At 44.0% G+C, this 20,166-nt stretch overlaps 1 protein-coding gene and 1 long non-coding RNA gene across 2 annotated transcripts in view; one reads left to right on the forward strand and one right to left on the reverse strand.

The window, feature by feature from the left end:
- LOC144122102 (Golgi-associated plant pathogenesis-related protein 1-like) overlaps positions 1–18,718 on the forward strand; it is a 179,966-nt gene extending 161,248 nt beyond the window's left edge. Inside the window, exon 4 of the mRNA XM_077655627.1 lies at positions 18,341–18,718. Coding sequence (XP_077511753.1) covers positions 18,341–18,603 — 263 coding nt within the window. The 3' untranslated portion in view covers positions 18,604–18,718. The remainder of the gene's footprint in view (positions 1–18,340) is intronic.
- Positions 6,880–20,166, reverse strand: part of LOC144122103 (uncharacterized) — a 34,524-nt gene continuing 21,237 nt past the window's right edge. Inside the window, exon 3 of the long non-coding RNA XR_013312804.1 lies at positions 6,880–7,451. This is a non-coding gene — a long non-coding RNA (uncharacterized LOC144122103). The remainder of the gene's footprint in view (positions 7,452–20,166) is intronic.

The raw sequence follows: 20,166 nt of genomic DNA on the forward strand, positions 1-20,166 counted from the left end.
TGGTGAACTCCTGACGAACGATAAGCGGGTTCTAGAATGAAACTTGCAAGGGTGGTCAAACGGGCTATTTGGTAGCTCATATCTGGAAAAAACAGCGCACCTTTAGACACAGAGAGAGGCAGATATAACGACACAGCGCTGACTTCAACTAGTTCTTTATTGCAGAGTGACACAGTATATACACGAAAAGTGGGCGGGAATACATGGAAAGCAGCTGCTATGTTTGCACGCGACAGAAAGATAACTGAGGTGAAAAGACACGAGGTGATAAAGTGCAACTGGGAGTGTATAAAAGGTAAGGGCTGGTAGAGGATGGCACCGAAAGGCAGCAACAGAATGACAAATGACAATGCCATAACAACATGAAAAAATAAGAAAAAAGGTAGTAAAAGCCAAAAGGGCATTACAAGCAGAATGAAGATAAAATGCATTAAAAGGTCCAAACCCGGCCGTTAAGAACAAAGACCCTTATAAAATCTTGCCCACACTCTATGAGCCAAAGCTTCAAAGCGCAAACCCTTCGGCTGGCAAAAGCTGGCTACCCTGAGCACTTGCTGATCTCAGCAGCTGGCTCCGTCTTCAAGAAACTCAAAGGAATAGTAGGGAGTGCTTGCCCAGACCACCAACATAATGTTGCTGTGGTGCCTTACCTGCACAACCTTTCGCACAGGCTCAAAAAGATTGGGCAAAAAGCAGGTTTCCGTGTTGTCTTCTCGGCGCCCGACAAACTACCCAAGCTCTGTCGTAGAGTGAATGCCCCAGCCTTGCGAGGGCCAACCTGCCCAGTTAAACACCAGGCACCTTTCGTTCCTTGCGAAGTTGGTGTGATGTACAAAATTGGTTTGAGCTGTGGCAAGGTTTACGTGGGCCAAACCGGGCGCTGCCTCAATGAGCGTCTTATGCAGCATTCAAATGTCTACAACACTGCAAAGAGAAACCTGGCTGCCCACTGCTTAAAATGCCCCTCCCGTTCTTGTGAGCCCTTTCTTCATGAATGCACTGTTCTTGCGAAGAATGCACATCAACTCACAGGTGAAATCATAGAAGCCGCCCACATTTTAAAGCTAGGAGAAGACTGTGTGAGCGCACTATCGATACCTCTAACCAAACGGGAATTAGATTATTTGAACCAGCTTGCCTTGGAGTAATTAGGAAGTCTTTTCCTAGCCTCGATGTCTTTTTGGGTTGGTTCTGAATCATATCCTCGACGTTTTTTATTGGATGAGTTCTGAATTCAACCTTTTGATCTTATTGGCGTATTCTAGTTTAGATCGTACAACTGAGGCCCTGCTGAAATTTCAACGTAGATACCCGCGCATGCGGTTAGCGTTGCAAATTATTGAACAGTGTTCGGTTGCCACGAAAATCTTGAGGTTATGAGTAGACCTAAGTACCGATACGATGATATGGCTTTCAGTTCAGTGTTATTCAGGTGGTACTTTTGAGGATGAGTGCAGCGGCGTGACACACGCCATAACTCGCATTTGTTAGTGTTAAGTTCCATTTTACACATTTTGCACCAATTTGCAATGCTGTCAATGTCCGACTGTAAAATATCGATGTCAGCTTCGTTGAAAACTTCCCGACAAACAACGCAGTCATCAGCGTAAAGATACATTAAACATGTAGCTTAATTAGGAATGTCATTAAGAAATATGAGGAAAAAGAACCTAAAACAGAAACCTGAGGGACACGAGATGTTACTTTATTTAGGTTTGAATCTTAGCCGTCAAGTGTTACGCATTTCCAGCGGTTAGTATCAAAGCACTCAATCCAAAGAAGAAGTTTACAGTCTAAATTCAAAAGAGACAGCTTAAACATTAGTGGCTTATGGTTAACCATATCAATTGCTTTGGAGAAGTCAAGAAAAATGATATCGATATCGGAGTCTTTGTCAAGAATAGTATGCAAACGATGTGTAAAGAACAGCAACTGCGTTTCACAGGAAAATGAACGTCTGATGCCAGTTGCGCAATAATGAGTTCACTTGGAAGAAGTTGAAGATTTGCGAATACAGCAAGTGCTCCAACATTTTGCAAGGAATGCTTGTTAATGAAATGGTCGGTTGCTTAGAGGTGAGTTTCTGTTACCTGATTTGTACTACCGAACCATCTTCCCGGTCTTCTATTGTAGGGGTACTTCACCGCACTGAAGAGACTGCTGAAAAATGGCTGCCAAAAAATAGATGACCACATGTTTGTTTGCTTTAGGAATTTTGAATTGGTATTATCAGGCCCTGATGATGATGACATTTTCAATGAATCAATTAGTTTTTCGATGCCATAAGGGTCAATGTTTACTAAGAACATCGGAGAACACTTTAAATCTGGAAATTCATCCGGAACATATTCTACAGACACGGGTGAAAATGCATTCGAGAATACAGTATTCAGAACACGAGGGGATTCATCAGGCAGAATTGGCTCTCTGGAATCATCGTGAAGGCAAATTGCTCTTTTATCCATCACGTTTACAGTGGACCAGAAGTTTTTTTAATTGTTTATTACATGTTTGGCAACGTGCTGTTAAAGAAGTGATCCTTGACATACAGGATTGCATCAGCGTACTTTTTTGAAACTGAGAGGTAGGCGTCCCATCGATCATGCGTGTTTCAAGCTGTAGCTTGACGAAAGAGCCGCTTTTTATTTGTTAGGAATACGGGCGAGTGATCTACTGTCCCATGGGGTTCTAGCATTGATCATAATACATCTCACTGAAATGAATCTGTTGCAGTGCTTAGTAGCCTGCGCAGAAAATGAATCCTAGTTTTGCTGCACAGAACGCAGTTCAAAATCTTTTCCGCACGTGTCCCAGTATCGACAAAGGTTCTCATTATTAGCGAAAAAATTAGCTCTACTGTAGTGCCGAACCTACTTAGCTTTTACTGGTGAGCGTGGGAAAGAAATTTTTAGATCGAAGTGATGCATATCGGTGTCCCTAATGCCGGGAAATTGGGTGATAGAAGAAAGCAAATCCGGGTGAGCCGTCAGTATTAAATCAGAGCTAGCGTATTAACACACTGTGAAGTACACCTGACTGGCTGCTTGACAAGCTCAGTCAATTGAAAACATGAGCAGAGATCAAGAAAACTCTGACCATGGGCCGATATTGGAGAAACAATTTGATACGGACCTTTCCAGCAAATATTAGCAAAGTTAAAGTCTCCTAACAAGAATATAGGAAAGTCAAGATAGCCACACACGATAATACTGCTAGCACCACGCAGTTCATCGATGAACATTGCTCCGGTGTTCGGAGGGCGGTGACAGACGCCTAGTATTATTCTGCTATTTTTTGGAGTGATACCAACCCATATGGCTACCACGTCTATGGAAAACGAGGGGATTGATCTTCATACAGCGATTAGTGTTCCACCATCGTGCCGGCTTTCTCTTTCATGACGATAAGTATCGAACTTCTTTTCAACATCGAAAATTTCGTTACTGTGGATTCTTGAATTAAGCCACGTTTCGGTTAAAATAATTATATCGGTGTCTGTAACCGAAAAACACTGACCTAAGTTGATCGCGTTTCTTTGTTATGCTTCTTGTATTAGAGAATATTACTAAAGCCGCCTTGGACGCCTGACGAACGCCACAGCCCCTCGCTAACTGTTAAGTTCCTGTGCCTTGCATTTCAATTGGAGACGATGATTTCAGTTCCTTAGTACGCGCACAAGTGTGAGAAGCCAGTCCACATTTTGTATGGTTAGTCGGGTCGCCGTGCACGTCTCCAGTGTCAGGCTGAATTTTGCTGTTTATCACCTAGTTGCTATCAGTGTGCTTGGCGCAGGCATACGTGCTGCAATTCACAACAGGTTCATCATAGCGAAGCTGGAACTTGGGCGTCCCTGGTAATGCCTTGGCAAGGTCAACCAATTTCTTTAGAGCGTGGCGAGTAGAAAAGAAACATCCTCTGAAACAGACACATCGCTGCTCAGTTTCGAACTTTGTGTTAACAACATTTGCTTGAACTTAAAGATACGGAAGAGGAAAATATGCAGCACAAAAAACTCACGGACGACCGAAGAAAGACAAACACAAGCGCTGACTGTCTTTCTTCTGTCGTCCGTGCGCTTTTTGCGCTGCATATTTTCCTCTTCTGTGATGAACCAACAGGCCAAATTACCACCCTTCATCAGTTAAAGGTACAGAATTTGACAATCACAGACCTGCCTCGAACTTCTGCATAACGACCACCGGGAGGATGCGCCAGCTCAACCGGATCATGAGTGGTACTGGCGTCAATATGCTCTTTTATTAGGTCAATGGCCTTCTCTCTTTCATGCCACGTTTCATCGCTATCAGCAACGCCGAAAAACAACAAGTTGTAGCGATTACTTTTGTGTTCAAGTGCATCAAGCTTTAATTGCATATCGCAGTTTTCCTGAGCAATTATTTGAATGCTCTGATTTAGGATTCACCTGAAAATGCAAGGCAACGAAATTCCGGAAATAGACATAATACGGGTGCTTGGAATGCTTATACAATCCAACAGATGCTAAAAAGTAAGGCTGGACAGGTTGACGACCTCGGTCCAGCAGACCATACGGCTCATTATTATTATTATTATTATTATTATTATTATTATTATTATTATTATTATTATTATTATTATTATTATTATTATTATTATTATTATTATTATTATTATTATTATTATTATTATTATTATTATTACTGTCTGCCGCAAGGCCGTTACAGAGCGGATGCATACAACTCAAGAAGCACGCACAGCCACAAGTACAAAATGTATACAAATTTATATGAAATCATCAATCACGTACAGACATCTTGCCAGCAGATACAGCCACAAGCGCGTGAGATAGGCAAGTGTTCATAATAATATGCTCGGTTTCAGACCACCCAGGATCGGAACCGCAGGTAAAGAACATAAGAAGTGACAGCAATGCAAGTGGTTTCTATTGGCTTAAATAACGGGAGAGATAAGTTTCAAATTGGTGTATATTGTCTGCTTTAAAAAGGTCATGAGGCACGGAATTCCATTCAGCTATGGTTCTGGGGAAGAATGAGTATATAAAAGAATTGATTCGGGCCGTCATGGGTGTAACCTGATCTTTGTGAGAACAACCCACAGCTCTAGAGGAACGCTGTTTCAAGCAGATGCTGGTGTTTAAGTGGTTATTATATAAGACAGAAAACATTTTTAACCTGGCAATCTTCCTTCGCTTTGAAAGTTGAGGCAAGTTTAGTTCACGAAGCATGTCAGTCACTGAGTCTGTAAATCTGTATTTTGACAAAATGAAGCTAGCCGCCCTTCTCTGAGCTTTTTCGATCCTGTCAATTTGGTTTTTCTGTTGCGGATCCCATATGACGCTCGCATATTACAGTGTCGGTCATACCAGCACGAAACAGGCTGTTAGTTTTGTTTTTGTGGAATCAAGCGTCAGTTTTCTTCTTATCAACCACCGTTTTGTTTCGGCCTTCTAGCATATGTTATTGATGTGTGTATGCCAGTTTAGATTTGAAGTTATAGTGACGCCTAGATATCTGAAATGGAGGACTCGAGTTATATAGTGCCCTTGCATTTCATAATCGAAAGAAAATATATTTTTGGTTTAATTGGAAATTGTAACAAATAAAGTTCTTGCATAATTGATTTCCATTTTGGATATTGTGCACCAATGATTGATTTTGCTCGATGCCGAATTTAGTAGTAACTGGTTTTCTTGGTTTGGAACTGAAAGAATAAATTAATCATCTGCAAAAAGCCGGACTTTAACATGGGGCGAAATGGAAACTGCAATGTCCTTAAGCCTGAAAAACAGCGCGAAATTGAACATGGACAGAAGGAAGACAGACGGGCGCTGACTTACAACTGAAATTTTATTGCTGGGAGCAGGGAATTAAATAGGTGCTACCAAACAACAAAAAGAGGCACAACACTCACAATTCATTCACATCACCGAGGAAGCCATCGCTATGTCACTTGCGTGTGGTTAAAAAGTCAAGTTCTTTGCATGAAATTGTCAATGAGGGGCTGCTGACACATGTATCTGCTGATCTGGCGATTTTTTCGGCTTTGATGATTTCACGGGTTAGCTGATTCGTGTGCTTACTTATCACCTTGGTCTTCTTGAAGTTGGGACGACAATTCTTTTCGCAATCTCTACAATAAATGGCCAGATGCCCTTTCACGGTGTTATACACGTTGTTGTTGTGTTTTCTGAGGCGTTCGTTAATGCATCTGCCTTTCTGGCCAATATATTGTTTGCCGCATGTTAGCGAAATGGCATACACAACACCTTCTTGGCAAGCTACGAAACGGTTCTCGTGATTAATGGTACATTCTTTCTCGACGTAGGGTGCATTAACTTTTTTACAAATCTTAACTAGCTTATCGGGAGCCGAGAAGACGACTCTAACATTTCCACGCTTGCCAATCTTTTTCAGCCTGTGTGCGAAACGCTGAATGGGTATCCCAAGCAACTGCTCGTCGCTATATCGGAATGCATCCTTCTAAGGTTGTTAGAAAAAGAAAAACCGGCTAATCCCGTTAAAACGGAAAACGAAAAGACTACCGTGGTTCCCTACATTCTGTCCGTGTTCACGTTCGCGCTGTTTTTCAGGAATATGTCGTATCAACTCGCCCAAGCATCTGTTTTAATGTCCTTAAGCGCGTGCCCAGGAAGCACAACAGCATTGGGTGAACACTGGGTGATCATTGGCAAAAATTGGCATGTGCGGTGGTCCTACTTTGGAATTTAGGCAATGCGCTACCACTCTGACACATTGGCCGCACTCTAAGGCTAGTTCTGCACAAACGTTCGGTCGATCGAGCGGACAACGCAAGCCTGGCGTTCGTTCCGTGACATAGGCCAGTAACGGCCTCTGACTGGCTTTCCAGCTTTCGGAAACTGGCATAGAACTTTCTTACATTGTTATGCAGCTTTCAAACACTGGCATATTCAGATTTCAAACATTGATATCCAACTTTCAACTATTGGTATCCTGCTTTCAAAAACTGGCCTATGCAAAATAACACCCACTGGCCAATGAATGGAACTGTGGATGTACCATTCAACCCGGTAAAAATATTCATAAATGAGGCTGCCAAAGAAATCAGGAAAAAACGGTTTATCGCATCGAGTTACCAGGATCACTCTTCTGACACATGCAGGATGGCTTGCGCTGCTATCAGCCATCTTCGGAATTAAGAGAATGGAGGACCCAAGAGCATGGTGGCAGATGCTCTGGGAAAATCATTTCTTTTCAAGTTTGCGTCGTGCCGATTATTCGGGTTGGACAAAGCAGCTCGGCAAGCTGTTTTGGCAAGGCAAAGGCAGCCATACAGTGCTTAACCGAGGTGTCCTCCAGTAAGCTAATCAGTCATATCAGAAGTAATCGTCGCACTCCTCTTGCAAGAAGACTTTTGCTCTCATTCAAATTCTTTGTCCAGCTGTTGCAAGATGACCTCAGGATGCGTCAAGCCTGCAAAGAGATGCACGATGTTATAATGAGCCTAAATATAGCCGTCACAAGACAGAAACAGAAATAATTAAATAACACTGACTTTTTTGATGCACAGTCTGCGTGAACACACTCGCAACACATTTTACTGGATAATGTTTAACAACTAACGGCTCAGTAGTTGCACGAGGTGAAATTTAATTCGCCTTGTACCAAATATGTTCGATTTTTAGCTAAATGCGCCGTGTCACACTTCAATGTGACCAAAACAAATAAAATTATATTGAAAGGAAATTAATGTATTATTTTATGTTACGTATCATAACTGTGTATCTCTAAATTCAGAACTCATTTTTTATTCACGTAAAGATGCACAGGTTGGAGGCCCTTCTCCACATGGACGTAAAAACAATTTTTGAACAAATGTCGTTTTTTTTTTTGATGGGGTTAAAAATAAAAACGCGGGACTGAATGAACTCAGCACACCTTTGTATTTTCTTAAATCCAACAGTTTATTATAGTCGATTTCAATGCATGTAATATGGGATTCGAAACTGACTTCAAAACCACACAAAAACACCCGTCAGACAGTCCAGAGTAATGCCTTCTTTTTCATTCAGAGAAAACTTGGGCTAAAGCTTCAACCAGATGTTGCTGGCTTTCTGTTGCACCTGCAAGTGTGGAAGCGAACGAGAAACGGTACAGGAGTAGTACGCATATCCTTACCGAATGGTCTTCAGTGGAACACTAAGCAGTTCTGATTCCTATCCTGCATAAGCGGTACATGACATAGGTCATCCTGAATACGTCGGATATCAGGTCACAGTAATTCAAACCCGCTGTTCGACAAAGCAGTGGATGTTTGTTGAATTTATCGCACCGAAAACTAAAAATAAAGTTCTTTTCAGATCTGCACTGCCCACGACGTCAAGCCAGACGCTTGGCAATGAGAGTAGGTACCGAGAAGTCGTCCTCGTGCTTCGTCTCCTTCTCATTTCCTGCCGGAAACGGTGCCAGCTTGAGTGTGCATGCTTTTTCTTCGCGCTGGTTGTGCGGTAGCTGGCCGCCATGCCAGACATGGAAAGACCCCTCCAGTCAAAGATGTGTCTAAGTGATGCATCGCGCTGAGATGAGCGCCAGGATAGACGACTGTGGTGGGGTGGGCGGGGGGGGGGGATGTAGGGGGAAAATCGTTGTCTTTTGTACAGATTCTGCAGTCACGAGAAAAAGTTTCCAGGTGAAAGGTGCAAAAAGGAAGATCTTGGAGGGGGGGGGGGGGGGGGGAGGTGCACGAACAGCGAAGCGCGTTGCCCTCGGGGGAAGCAGCTAGGAGAAGGTGAGTACAATTACAAAGTAAAAAAGCGCTTCGCGGGATAGGAGGTTAGAGCACTACTTGGAAAAGGACGCGGCCGGGAGAAGAGTTGAGGAGATACGAGAAAGAGAGAGGGGACAGGGGCCGAAATATGCGAAAGGGGTTTCGAATTCTCGGTAAATGAGCCATGGACAGTTCAGAAGGCAATACCTATAAGAATCAAGAGTATGGGAAACGCGGAAGCGTCAAAATATTGTTGCAAAGCTGCAGGAGAAGCATAATGTTCGGCGGTCGAAGACTTTAAAGCGACAAACGTGGAGCTTCGAAATGGTTTCGCCAAAAGGACACTCGCGTATTTTGTGGCGCCGTGTGTTAGTTCAAGATGGCTTAAACTGTTAGCATAAATTAACAAAAATATAAAGCAATAATTAAAATATTATGCAAGCGAATTCGCGCTCTTTCATAGTAATATTACGGACATGTGACAAACAAGCTAGGTTAGCATGCGACTAACAACATTTGTCAGTAGATTTATTCGCTAGTCGTCGAAGAATCTTCAAATTTTGGTTGGTGTAGAAGTTTCACAATAAAAAATCAAGCAAAATCATGTTGAATTGTGATTCGCAACAATTTTCGATGCTTTTCATTTGTAAAGGTAACGTTCGAAATTAAAAAAAATAATAATTTGCAAGCAAATAAGCAGAGACGTGAGCAAGAGCTATAGCCCTGAATCAAGTTACGCAAAAGAACAATGAAATTCACAAAAAACAATTTGCAACATAATGATAAACAAAACGGAAAGAAAAAGCAAATAAAGACCATAGAGAAAGGCGCGAGCGCAGGGAACGACGTGCGGAGGGTCAGGAATCTCTTAGCGCGTCGCCGCGTGTGTTTATGAAGCGGTTACCTAATATATCGCGCGCGCGCAACTTATAATTGTAAATTACGAGGGAACTGCTTCGTTTCTGGACGTTGCTAAAATTGCGCCCAATGTCGGCTTTGCGAATGCATTTGCTCTAAGCTATTACGTTCGATTTAGGGTCTCCATTAAGCAGGCACCCGCTGCGCAGTGTGGTAGTGAATGCTCTAGCGTGAAGCAAAAAAATTGCTTTTTAATTGAAAAGATTTATGAAATTTTAAGTATGCGTTTTTTGGCTGGTTTTCAGATACTCGCGCCAGCAGAGAGTGCAAAAACGTTGTCAAATATATACATTCCACGAGAAATAGGCGGGTTATTATGCCCAGAAATCGGAAAAAGGCAACAGCGTGAGCTCTGTTTGTGCACTTCCCAAAAAAATGAATATATTTTGTTGATTACCGGCACGGAGAGGCCACATATTTTTACACGCATCATTACCACTGGGTCACGCCAGCGCGCATTCGTTAAATACTAAAGTTACGGGACCTTTTAAAAAATTTGAGAGGTTAGTTGCATCCTGTCCTAGTTGCCCAGTATTAAGGATATAATTCTATAGATCTGTAGTTGTTGGTCTGGATGGTGTCGTCTTCGGTCTTATGCGACAGACCGGTTCCTCTGTGGCGTAATATGCACAGTCTCCCGGCCACCACCGAAGTCGTCGTCACGTCGTTGTACCACTCATAATCAATGAACAGACAGTACAAAACTCGACGGCGGCAGCACCATTACTATACAGTGAGCCAATGTGTTTAGAATGCTTCCGAATGGTTTGGACATTGTTGTGAAGCAATTTATCAGTCCGTTTGGTCCGAATGCCATTCTAAGTGTCGAATACCATTTGACTCAAATGCCACTTAAAAGTACGCGCGGCATGGGTATTATGATAGAATTGCAGTAGTAGTAGTAGAGTAATAGCACCAGCGCTACTATAATACTGCTCAAATGCTATAATGCGCTCCAGGAACATGTGTTCTGATCTCAAGGATCAATGTAAAACATCTACTTCGGCCACGTATACATGCCAATTATAGTTAAACTGAGATGAGGCAGGCGTATACAAGTCTCAAACCTCTTGTTGTGAGCTGAAGTCACTTTTTGCGAGCTCGAAAAATTATAAACTGTCTCTCTCTCTGTTGTGGCAATATTGAATGATGCCATGTCGTTCTAGCTCATGGCACAAGGTTGACCAGCGTTTGCCAGCATACTTTAACACTGGATGAGTGACGGGAAAGTTAAGCCTATATGAAAGCTTTCTAGAATGGCATAGCCAGTTCTGATAAACAGTGGGGGAAGTCCGGCTTACATGGCACGTGATAGCCATGACTCCAAGATGGCAAGATGGCACAGCAAACAATGGCAATGAGTGGGAGAATTCTGGCTAATGTGGCACACGACAGCCATGATTTTATGAAGGCACAGGCAGTACTGGGAAAGCAATGAAGAACCAGAGCCATCATTGGATGTGTTAGTAGTGGTTAAGCCAATATTTGTTCATTTATTTATTTGAAAATATTGCAGCCCCATTCTAGGGGCTATAGAAGGAGTGGTTACATATGATGTGGTACAATTCCATGCATAAAGAGGTACATGACAAGAATTTACAGATATAAACGCTGCACACAACACCATAGAATGCTACGACTCAATTGCCGACGCAAAATCCGAAATTGGTAATGCACAAATATTGCCATGCAAAGAGTTCTAACTCTCCACGGTACGCGGAAAAAAGTTGTATTTCAAAACGTTAGTACGGGCAAAAAAAGGTTGGATATTAAGATCGTGATGGCTCCTGGTTACAGACGGTTTTGAAAACGAGATATGTTTGCCTTCTGAAAGGCAATTCGCAGAATGTACTATTGAGTGAAGAAGTTTTAAGGACTCAGTTTTCCGAAGGGATGCAAGCAGATTTAAATTTAGGGAAGACATCGCAGATGAGGGATAAAATTGAAAGTCGTAGCGGCGGAAAAAAAAATCTTACAGCTTTTCGTTGTAAAGATAATATTTGGTCAATTTCACACTGCTTATATGGATTCCAACCATTTGAAGCGTATTCAAGAATAGGGCGAATTAGAGTTTTGTACATGAGCAATTTTGTCTCTTTAGGAGCATCCCGTACTGTGCACCTCAAGTAACCTACCTTTTTAAGAGCTTTAGCTGTGATGTGATCGATGTGTTTTGACCATGTCATATTGTTACGGTACGCAGTCGCCAAGCGAAGACGACGTTGTTGTGTCGCTGAGTAGTCGACGAAGACGAAGACGCTGCGCTAGTGCTTGTGTGCTTACTAAGGTGAAGAAGTGCTTGTGTGACCCGTTTCGTGGTGTGTCTTCTGTGTACGACGTACCGTTTCTGCTGCTGAACTAGCCTCGTAATAATATTTTGGGATAAAATAACGCCGAGATATTTATATTAATTTACCCTTTTCAGGGATGAATAATCGTAATTAGAAGGTGATAGGCGGTTGCTGAAAGGCGTGACAACTGTTTTGCTGAAATTGATTTTCATCTTCCACGTATTGCACCAGTAACAGAACATACCAAAAGACTGATTCAGGAGGAAGTTATCATTGACAGAGTTTATAGTGTGGTACAATACACAATCATCGGCGTATAGACGGATCTTTGAGGTTATACTGTCTGGCAAATCATTAATATAGAGTAAAAACAAAGGGCCATGGACAGAGCCCTGGGGAACACCTGAGGTTACGTCAGCTAATGAAGAATCGAAGGGAACAGACTGGGAGCGGTGCGAGAGAAAATCCGCAATCCAATCAACGAGTTGAGACTTATTGAGAATGACTTTTAGTTTGCATAAGAGTTTAGAGTGCTAACCGTGATATCAGAGATAGAACGATCATGATTAGGAAGACTGAAAGATGGAATCATGTTATTATCACGTGCAAAGACAGAATGAAAGTAAACATTAAATTCATCAGATATTTGAGCAGGGTCAGTGACAATTTCTCCATTAATAACTAATGAGGTGGATGAAGTGCCGGAGGGTAGATCAGAGCGCCAATATTTACGAGGGTTATCTCTAAACAGCCCTTGGAGCTGAAAGCGAAAATAGAAATCTTCAGCAGAGTGCATTTTATCACGAAGTTCATTTTTCGCAGCTTGAAATCGAGCAACAGCATCAGGTTTATTGTTACGTGTCATGCGCCTCAGCCGAGACACACGACGTGACATTTGCAAAACTTCGCGATTAATCCAAGGGAGGGTAGGATTTATTTTCCTCGTTTTGACGGGAACAAACAGTCTAATGCATAGTCTAACAATCTTTTCAAAATATTCAACAAGTTCATTAACATCACGGTCACGGCTGAGCGCGCAGGAGTCGAAGCACTCGTCAAGTTCGTCGATTACGGTGTTACCGTCAGCATGATGGAAATCCAGAACTGATGTGAACGTGCACTGTGGGTTACAAGTGAAGCGGGACAGGGTAAGCAGAGCTGCTTCATGGTCGGAAATACCATAGACAACCGTACACTGAAAGCCGGTCTCTATCAGATTGGGGCTTAGGAAGATTAAGTCTAGCAGCGAATTTAGTCTGGTAGGAAACGTAACTATTTGTGTGAGTCCAAGAGAGAGCGAGAGCAACTCTTTTGCTAAAGAAGCATCGCGGCCACAACAACACAACGATGGCCAGTGAATACCAGGCACTTTGAAATCACCCATGAAGATGATGTTTGATACTGAAAAACTATGTATGAACTGGCTAACAGAGTGCAAAACATCAACAGAGGTTCCGGGAGGTCGGTAAAAAACGGCAATAATAACAGTCTGGTTTTCTAAATAAATCTTGCACCGAACTGACTCAGTGTTGCAAGGAGCGGGTAGGATGGAAAATATAAGATATGAACGAATACGTAAAGCTACACCACCGCCTTTGCCGTTATGCCTGTCGGCACGAATAGCAAGGTAACTAGGTGGGGTAAATTCAGTCATGGTGCAGCCAGATTTCAGTGATGCCAATAATGTGAGGGTCATGGGAGGAGACAAGCGCGAGAAGATTGGGGAATTTGTTTGAGATGCTTCTAGCGTTAAGATTCAAGACAACGAGACTGGTTGGAGAGCTAGGTAACTGTCAACGGGGTGACGAATGAAGCTCAGTAGGTTCGCTTGCTTCGTCAAGGGGTAACGAAGGAGGCTCAGTAGATTCGGTAGCCACGTGACTGGATAACGAAGCAAGCTCAGAAGTTTCGGACACATTGTGATGGGAGCCCCGTTTCAAGCCACTCGAGGCTTCATCCTATGTGTACCTGACACCATCAATGAAAGCATGGTCGTACCGAAGCTTCACCTTTGCACCACCGGCACGAAGCGAGGAAGATGCATTCCATATTTTCTTACGAAGGGCTCGGACATTCGCTGAGAAATCCTCAGTGACGTAAAAATATTCCCCTTTGAGTTTTGATAGGTTCTTCATGACAAGAATCTTCTCACTGAACTCAGTGATCCTTAGTATGACAGGATGTGTACGTCCATCACTGGGTCTGCCGATGCGGTGACAACGCTCAATACGGAGACATTCTATACGAAGCTTGTCAGTAAATATTTTGCAGATTTTGGACAATAAACTGTTGCCATCTTCATCAGGACTCTCTAGTAGACCGTGTACTACAAGATTGTTTCGCCTTGACCGGTTTTCCAAGTCTTCATTCTTTAAAACCAGGTTGGAAATTGTTTTTTTAAGATGTAATGTCCGAACGGAGGTTAGCGTTCAAAGACTCAGAGGCTGAAGGAGTTGCAGATGATTCAAGTGATGAGACACGAGCTTCAAGATCATTACGACGAGCGGAAAAATATTTCTTAATATCTGTAATGTCTCTAGCGATTCGTTTTTTACCAGCAAGCAGTTGCGTGTGCTGAGAAAGCACGTCTGCCTCCCCCAGAGCGGAAGACGAGTCAGTACTGACGCTCGTTGCCCGCTTCCCACTAAGATGTTTAGAGGATTTAGCTGACAGTGACCGTTTAGAGGGGCCAGGATTTTGTTCAACGTCCCCGCTCTGTAGAAGGCGAGAGAAGCAAAATACAGCATTTGAACAACGGCCAACAAAACTCCGTGGGCAAGAAAACAGCAGCAAACAACGATCATCAGATCGAACGCAGTGAGCGTTCTCGAGGTAACATACCTCCATGAAGAACGTGGAACGATTAGGCATCCTCTAAAGGCTGCTGCCGTCCTGCCCACTGAAGCGGTATGCCGGTGTGGTTTGATTTATAGTCCGAGGAACAGCTGACCTAGTCCAAGGGCCGATGGTGATTGGACGATGCAGACTGGTACGTGGGAAGCCGTCAGGGGCCCAGGGGAGCACGCCAGGTATATCACCAACAAGGTTGACATGACATTCCATAGCCAAACTGATGGTCCCATCCACGCGCCGCAAGCTAGACGGCTGCACAGGCGCACTGGAGTCGAAGTTGCAAAAAAGCAAAACTGCAACAGCCGCGAGGACCTATACGAAGAATATAGAACCATTAGGCATCTTGTAAAGGTTGTTGCCGTCCTGCCCTCTCAATCAGATGCTCACTGGGAATTCTGGGCCTACCTAGGCCCATGCTCTGCCAACAGATTTCTAATATTGGCCCGCTGTAATGTGCAACCTGGGTGGCGACTCGCTGACAGGGCATGAGAGAGCGCAACACATGCCGGCTCGTTCAGGCTTTCATATTCGGTCGGCGTGTGTACGCCACCCTTCACCTGGATCTCAAGTGAGCAGAGAGCTGAACTGCCTGAGAAGGCAGGCGTACAGGGCGGCTCTCGGCCTCCCCAGAAACACGTCAATCACGAGACATCTTGCTCTTGCGGTCCAGAGCACCGTTGAAAAGATAATTGAGGCACAACTTGCATTGCAAGAACAGCGGCTCAGGCAGACGGTACGGGGCTATAAATTTTGAGAAGCTTAGGCATACAGGACGAGGACCCTTCAGGCCAGATGATTACACCTACAGAGATGCGCGAACGCATTCGGGTCAAACATATCCCCAAGAACATGCAAGCGGACCGTCACGAAAACCGGAGGAGAGCCAGGGCGAAGACGTTAATCACAAAGTATCGAGGGTACGATAGTGTCATGTATGTTGACGCGGCAGATTTTAAAATACAGGTAAAGACGCTTTAGCTGTGAGCGCCGTGAGCATCTCCTGCAGGGTAGCGGCTACGGTAGTCACGGACCGAGTGGAAGATTCTGAAGGGGTTGCACTAGCACTAGGGATCGTTAAGGAAGGCATAGGCACAATTCTGAGTGATTCCAAAGCGGCCCTTCGCAACTTCGCGAGGGTACGTATCTCCGCCACTGAATGAATACAAAATTATTCGTACGATGCCAAAAGATAGCAAAGAAGTGGATCTGGTGTGGGTCCCGGCCCACACGGGTGTTCCAGGGAAGGAGGCCGCTCACCTGTATGCTCGAGGTTTTTTCAGCCGAGCCGATGAGGGGGTCTCGGACACAGCCGATGAGGGGGTCTCGGACACGCTAATTACATATCAGGCCGTAACCAACTATCACAGGGTGATTAGAGCGAGCCTGCCTCCTCCGCTCCATTCGCTAAGCCGCGAACAGGATACCACGTGGAGGCGGGTACAAACGCGGTCACAACCAAACCCGCGGACCTATTCGAATCTCTTTCCCGATTTGGTAAATCCGTATTGTCAAGTGTGCGGCGAGCCTGCCACCTTAGACCGCCTAATCTGGGACTGCACGGAGGATCCGCCTCCGGCAGACCTAGTCACATCTCCCTACGCCCGAAAAATGGGAAGCTGTTCTCGCCAGCCCGGACCCGGACATTCAGTCCCGGCCCACGGCACGGGCGCTTAAACTTCCGACCACCTGGAGCGGCTGAAGTAACGCAAGGTCACCATCTTCCTGGCAATAAAGTTTTTCTCTCTTTCTGATTGGCAGCATAGAAATCCTTCTTTACGTCATCGAGAGCATCACACCTGGTTTCAACTGAAAATATTCTCTCATTCATAGCTGTGAATTTTGTTTCAAGGGATTTCAGTGCTATTCTCATTTCGTTAACGGACTTTATCAGTTCAGGTTGCCCCAGGGCCAAAGTGCCTGTCAGCTCTTTCAGCTCGCGTAAATGCTGAATCATCTCTTTCTGCCATTCACCTTCTGTGCGTGTAACAGGATTATCGCCATTAGACCTGTTCGGACCAGGGTTGATCTCGACGTCGTCACAATACATCAACAGGATTCGCAATACATCAAAGGACTAATCGAAAATGTCTCAAAGAACGTGTGAACATGGGAACACTAATAACAAATGACTGCCTGAGCGTTTAGCTTATAACGAGTGCTGTTTACATACCTGAACTAATCGAAGATATGCGACGTCAAGCATCGTTACTGCTGGACCGCTCCCATTTCCACTATATTTATATGGTATTAAACGCTCTGATATTCAATTCAATTTCAATTCAATTTATTTCTCATGTATACATGGTGAGGGTCAAGGAAAAAAGCCAGAAATTGTGGCTTGACATGCCCCTCAGCCCCTACATTGCAGGGCAGCAGGCAGCATACATACACAAAAATCATTAGACAAGACAATGAGGAAATGAAGCCTACACAATAAATGATAACAAAAAAGTAACAGAAAAATATACTTCACAGAAAAACATGTCATTGGTTATTCAAATCAGGTCAACACTTAATGGAACGAAAAAGATAAGGAAGCAGTGAACGCATGGTGAAATCTGAAAAGTAGCACATACATCCTGTATATTTTTGCGGCATGCTCGTGATACATCAACGTTTGCAGCATGAAACTTATTTAACTTATGTGCTGTTGTTTTCCATGACGCGGCTGTCCTCTTGTACCAGACTAACGTGTCATTGTGGAAAGCACTGAAGCCATTTACAGCCACCTTGTGGTACGTCCGGGTTCTGTTGGTGACTGACACGGGCGCAATGGGTGGCTGGTAATTTGGTTCCATGTCGTAGAAAGGGCAGCATGCCGGGCAGGTCAGGACCTGAACAAATCGAAGATATGCAGCCTCAAGCACCGTCACTGCTGAGCCGCTCCCATGTCCACTCTGCCATCTTCATTGAAATTATCTCCGAAACTGATCATATTTTACTAAACTCAGTCTTAAATGCTATAAGCGACTGGACGAATAAATGGGGGCATGAAATTAGAATATAACTTATCGCAGATCATGGGGAGCGCTTCCCAAGCTCCTAACGCATTTTCGAGCCTATGCTGAGAGCGGTGTCTGCCGCTCATTTCGGGACGGACAGAGCAACCGGTGGATACAATCTGAACGTGCTCGGCAGCTCTACAATATGGATGCGCAAGATGCGCTTCGTTCTCATGTTTCGCGGGCTTTCTCCAAATGCTGGGAAAAAGGCCCTCGCAGGAGATACGTCGTTACAAAACCGGAATCGGTTGTTCATAATTACCTCTACAAATTAACGAAACGAGCCTGATCCTAAAGCGCGCAATAAACATTTTGCATGATTATTCTCTTCAAGTTAAGTTAGTAATCATAATTTAGGGACCTTGAGGAGCACGAGACAACGGGAAACAAAACGTTACTATCCTTGCCAAGCTCTGGCGCGCTGCTTTCTGTTTTTAATCCTTAACATCCCGTATATATAACCACAGTCTTGTACCTCTCCTTGTGCATTTTTCCAGGCACGAGGATAATTCTCTCATCCTTTGTGTGCAGGGAAGAAGGCGGTGGACAGCTGGTACAGCGAAATCAAATTCTACAAATATGGAAACAACTACAACCCTAAGGCGGGACACTTCACGCAGTGCATCTGGCGTGGCAGCCGCGTCATCGGCACGGGTGTTGCTCGGTCGGGAGACGGCAAAGTGTTCATCGTGTCCAACTACAACCCCGCAGGAAACATGCAGGGCGCCTTCCGGGAGAACGTTCCACGGCCCCAGGGGAGCATGCAGCAGCAGCGCATGATGACAAAAGGATAGGGCCTACAGACAGGCCCTAAAACAAACGGGAAAGCCGTCCGGTTGAAAGCCTTTGTTTCTGCTTTTCTATTTAAAATTATATGTTTGGCAATAAAACAATGCTTTGGGCTAAAAATACTGGCCATACATCAGGTTTCCACCAATCGTATTTTGTAACAAGGTTTTCACAAAATAGAACGCCGCATAACAGTGTTCCATTCAGAAGTGGCCCGCCATAGGCTATGTTTGTATTCGAGGTAGGTGTTTACAGCCGAGACATGTGTACAATCTCAGCGCAGCTCTGTGCGTATTCGTTACCTCATTCTTATAATTTTCGCACACACGACAAATAGCCCATGAAAAGCCTCTCCATTTCATGCCCCCCATTTCATGTCTCATTTGTTCTATACGCAAAAAATTCGAACAATCAAAGAATCAGCACAATGTCAGTGCGGGCTGATATTGTGCTGGAGCGCCTTTCATTGTTTTTGATGCTTTCCGGGGATGTTGAGCTAAACCCTGGCCCAGAAAGTGTCGAGCAAATTTTTAATAAACTCATGAAAGGGCAGAAAACGCTAATCGAAGATGTCAGGGAAATTAAAGAAAATCAGAGTTCTCTTTCTAAGTAACTAGAAAAAGTAAGTGCAAAGATGCATGAGATTGAAAATACATTAATGAACATACATGAAAATGAAGAACGACTAGATTCGTTGGTACATTGCATGGGAGCCACTCTCCGTTCACAGCAACAGAAAATAATTGAGCTGGAAGATAGAAGTCGCCGAAATAACCTTCTTGTGCTCGGCACAACCAAAACAGATACCGAAGCCACCGATGAATTCAAGAAGAAAGTGCTGCAAGACGTCTTCCAAGAACGCCTTGTTCTTGAAGTTAACACAGTGGAGCGGGTACACAGACTTGGAAAGAAGCGTATCGACATGGCGCGTCCAGTGGTAATTAGACTTTTTGACTTCAACGAAAAGATGAAATTATTTGATAACTGCGAGAAATTAAAGGACAGCAAATTTTTGTTATCACATGATTATTCTCAGGCAACTTTAAAAAAGCGTAGGAAACTGTGGGATAGTGCGAAACATGAAAAGGACAATGGCGCAAAGGTTCGGCTCGAACGCGATAGGATTTCCATTGAAAAAGAAGGTTTCTTCTGGGATGACGAAAACAACAGCCGTGTCAAGGCAGAACAGGTGCTCGTAACTGATAACAAATCAACGTGACAGAGTGGGACGGAAGAGAGGAATTTTGTTCCGATAAATGTCAATGCGTGCAGCCTCCTGAATAAAACCGCGGAACTCGAACACATTATCATGATTCATCGGCCAGACGTCATTGCAGTTGTGTAAACGTGGTTGCGTCCTGAAATTGCTGATAGTGAGATCATACCGCCCATATATAGGATGAGGGTGATTGAGATAATACATAGTTCTTGCCCTTGAGGCAGGGCAAAAGGAGGGAACACATCCTCCTGACTTGGCCCTGGCCTCAGAGAGCACCGACGGTGCAGCAACAGTGGCGCGTCAGCAGTCGCTCTCCACAACAACAATTATACAAGAACAAGCAACATTA

This window comes from Amblyomma americanum, chromosome 2 (genome assembly GCF_052857255.1).
Source record: "Amblyomma americanum isolate KBUSLIRL-KWMA chromosome 2, ASM5285725v1, whole genome shotgun sequence".
NCBI classification, from domain to species: domain Eukaryota; kingdom Metazoa; phylum Arthropoda; class Arachnida; order Ixodida; family Ixodidae; genus Amblyomma; species Amblyomma americanum.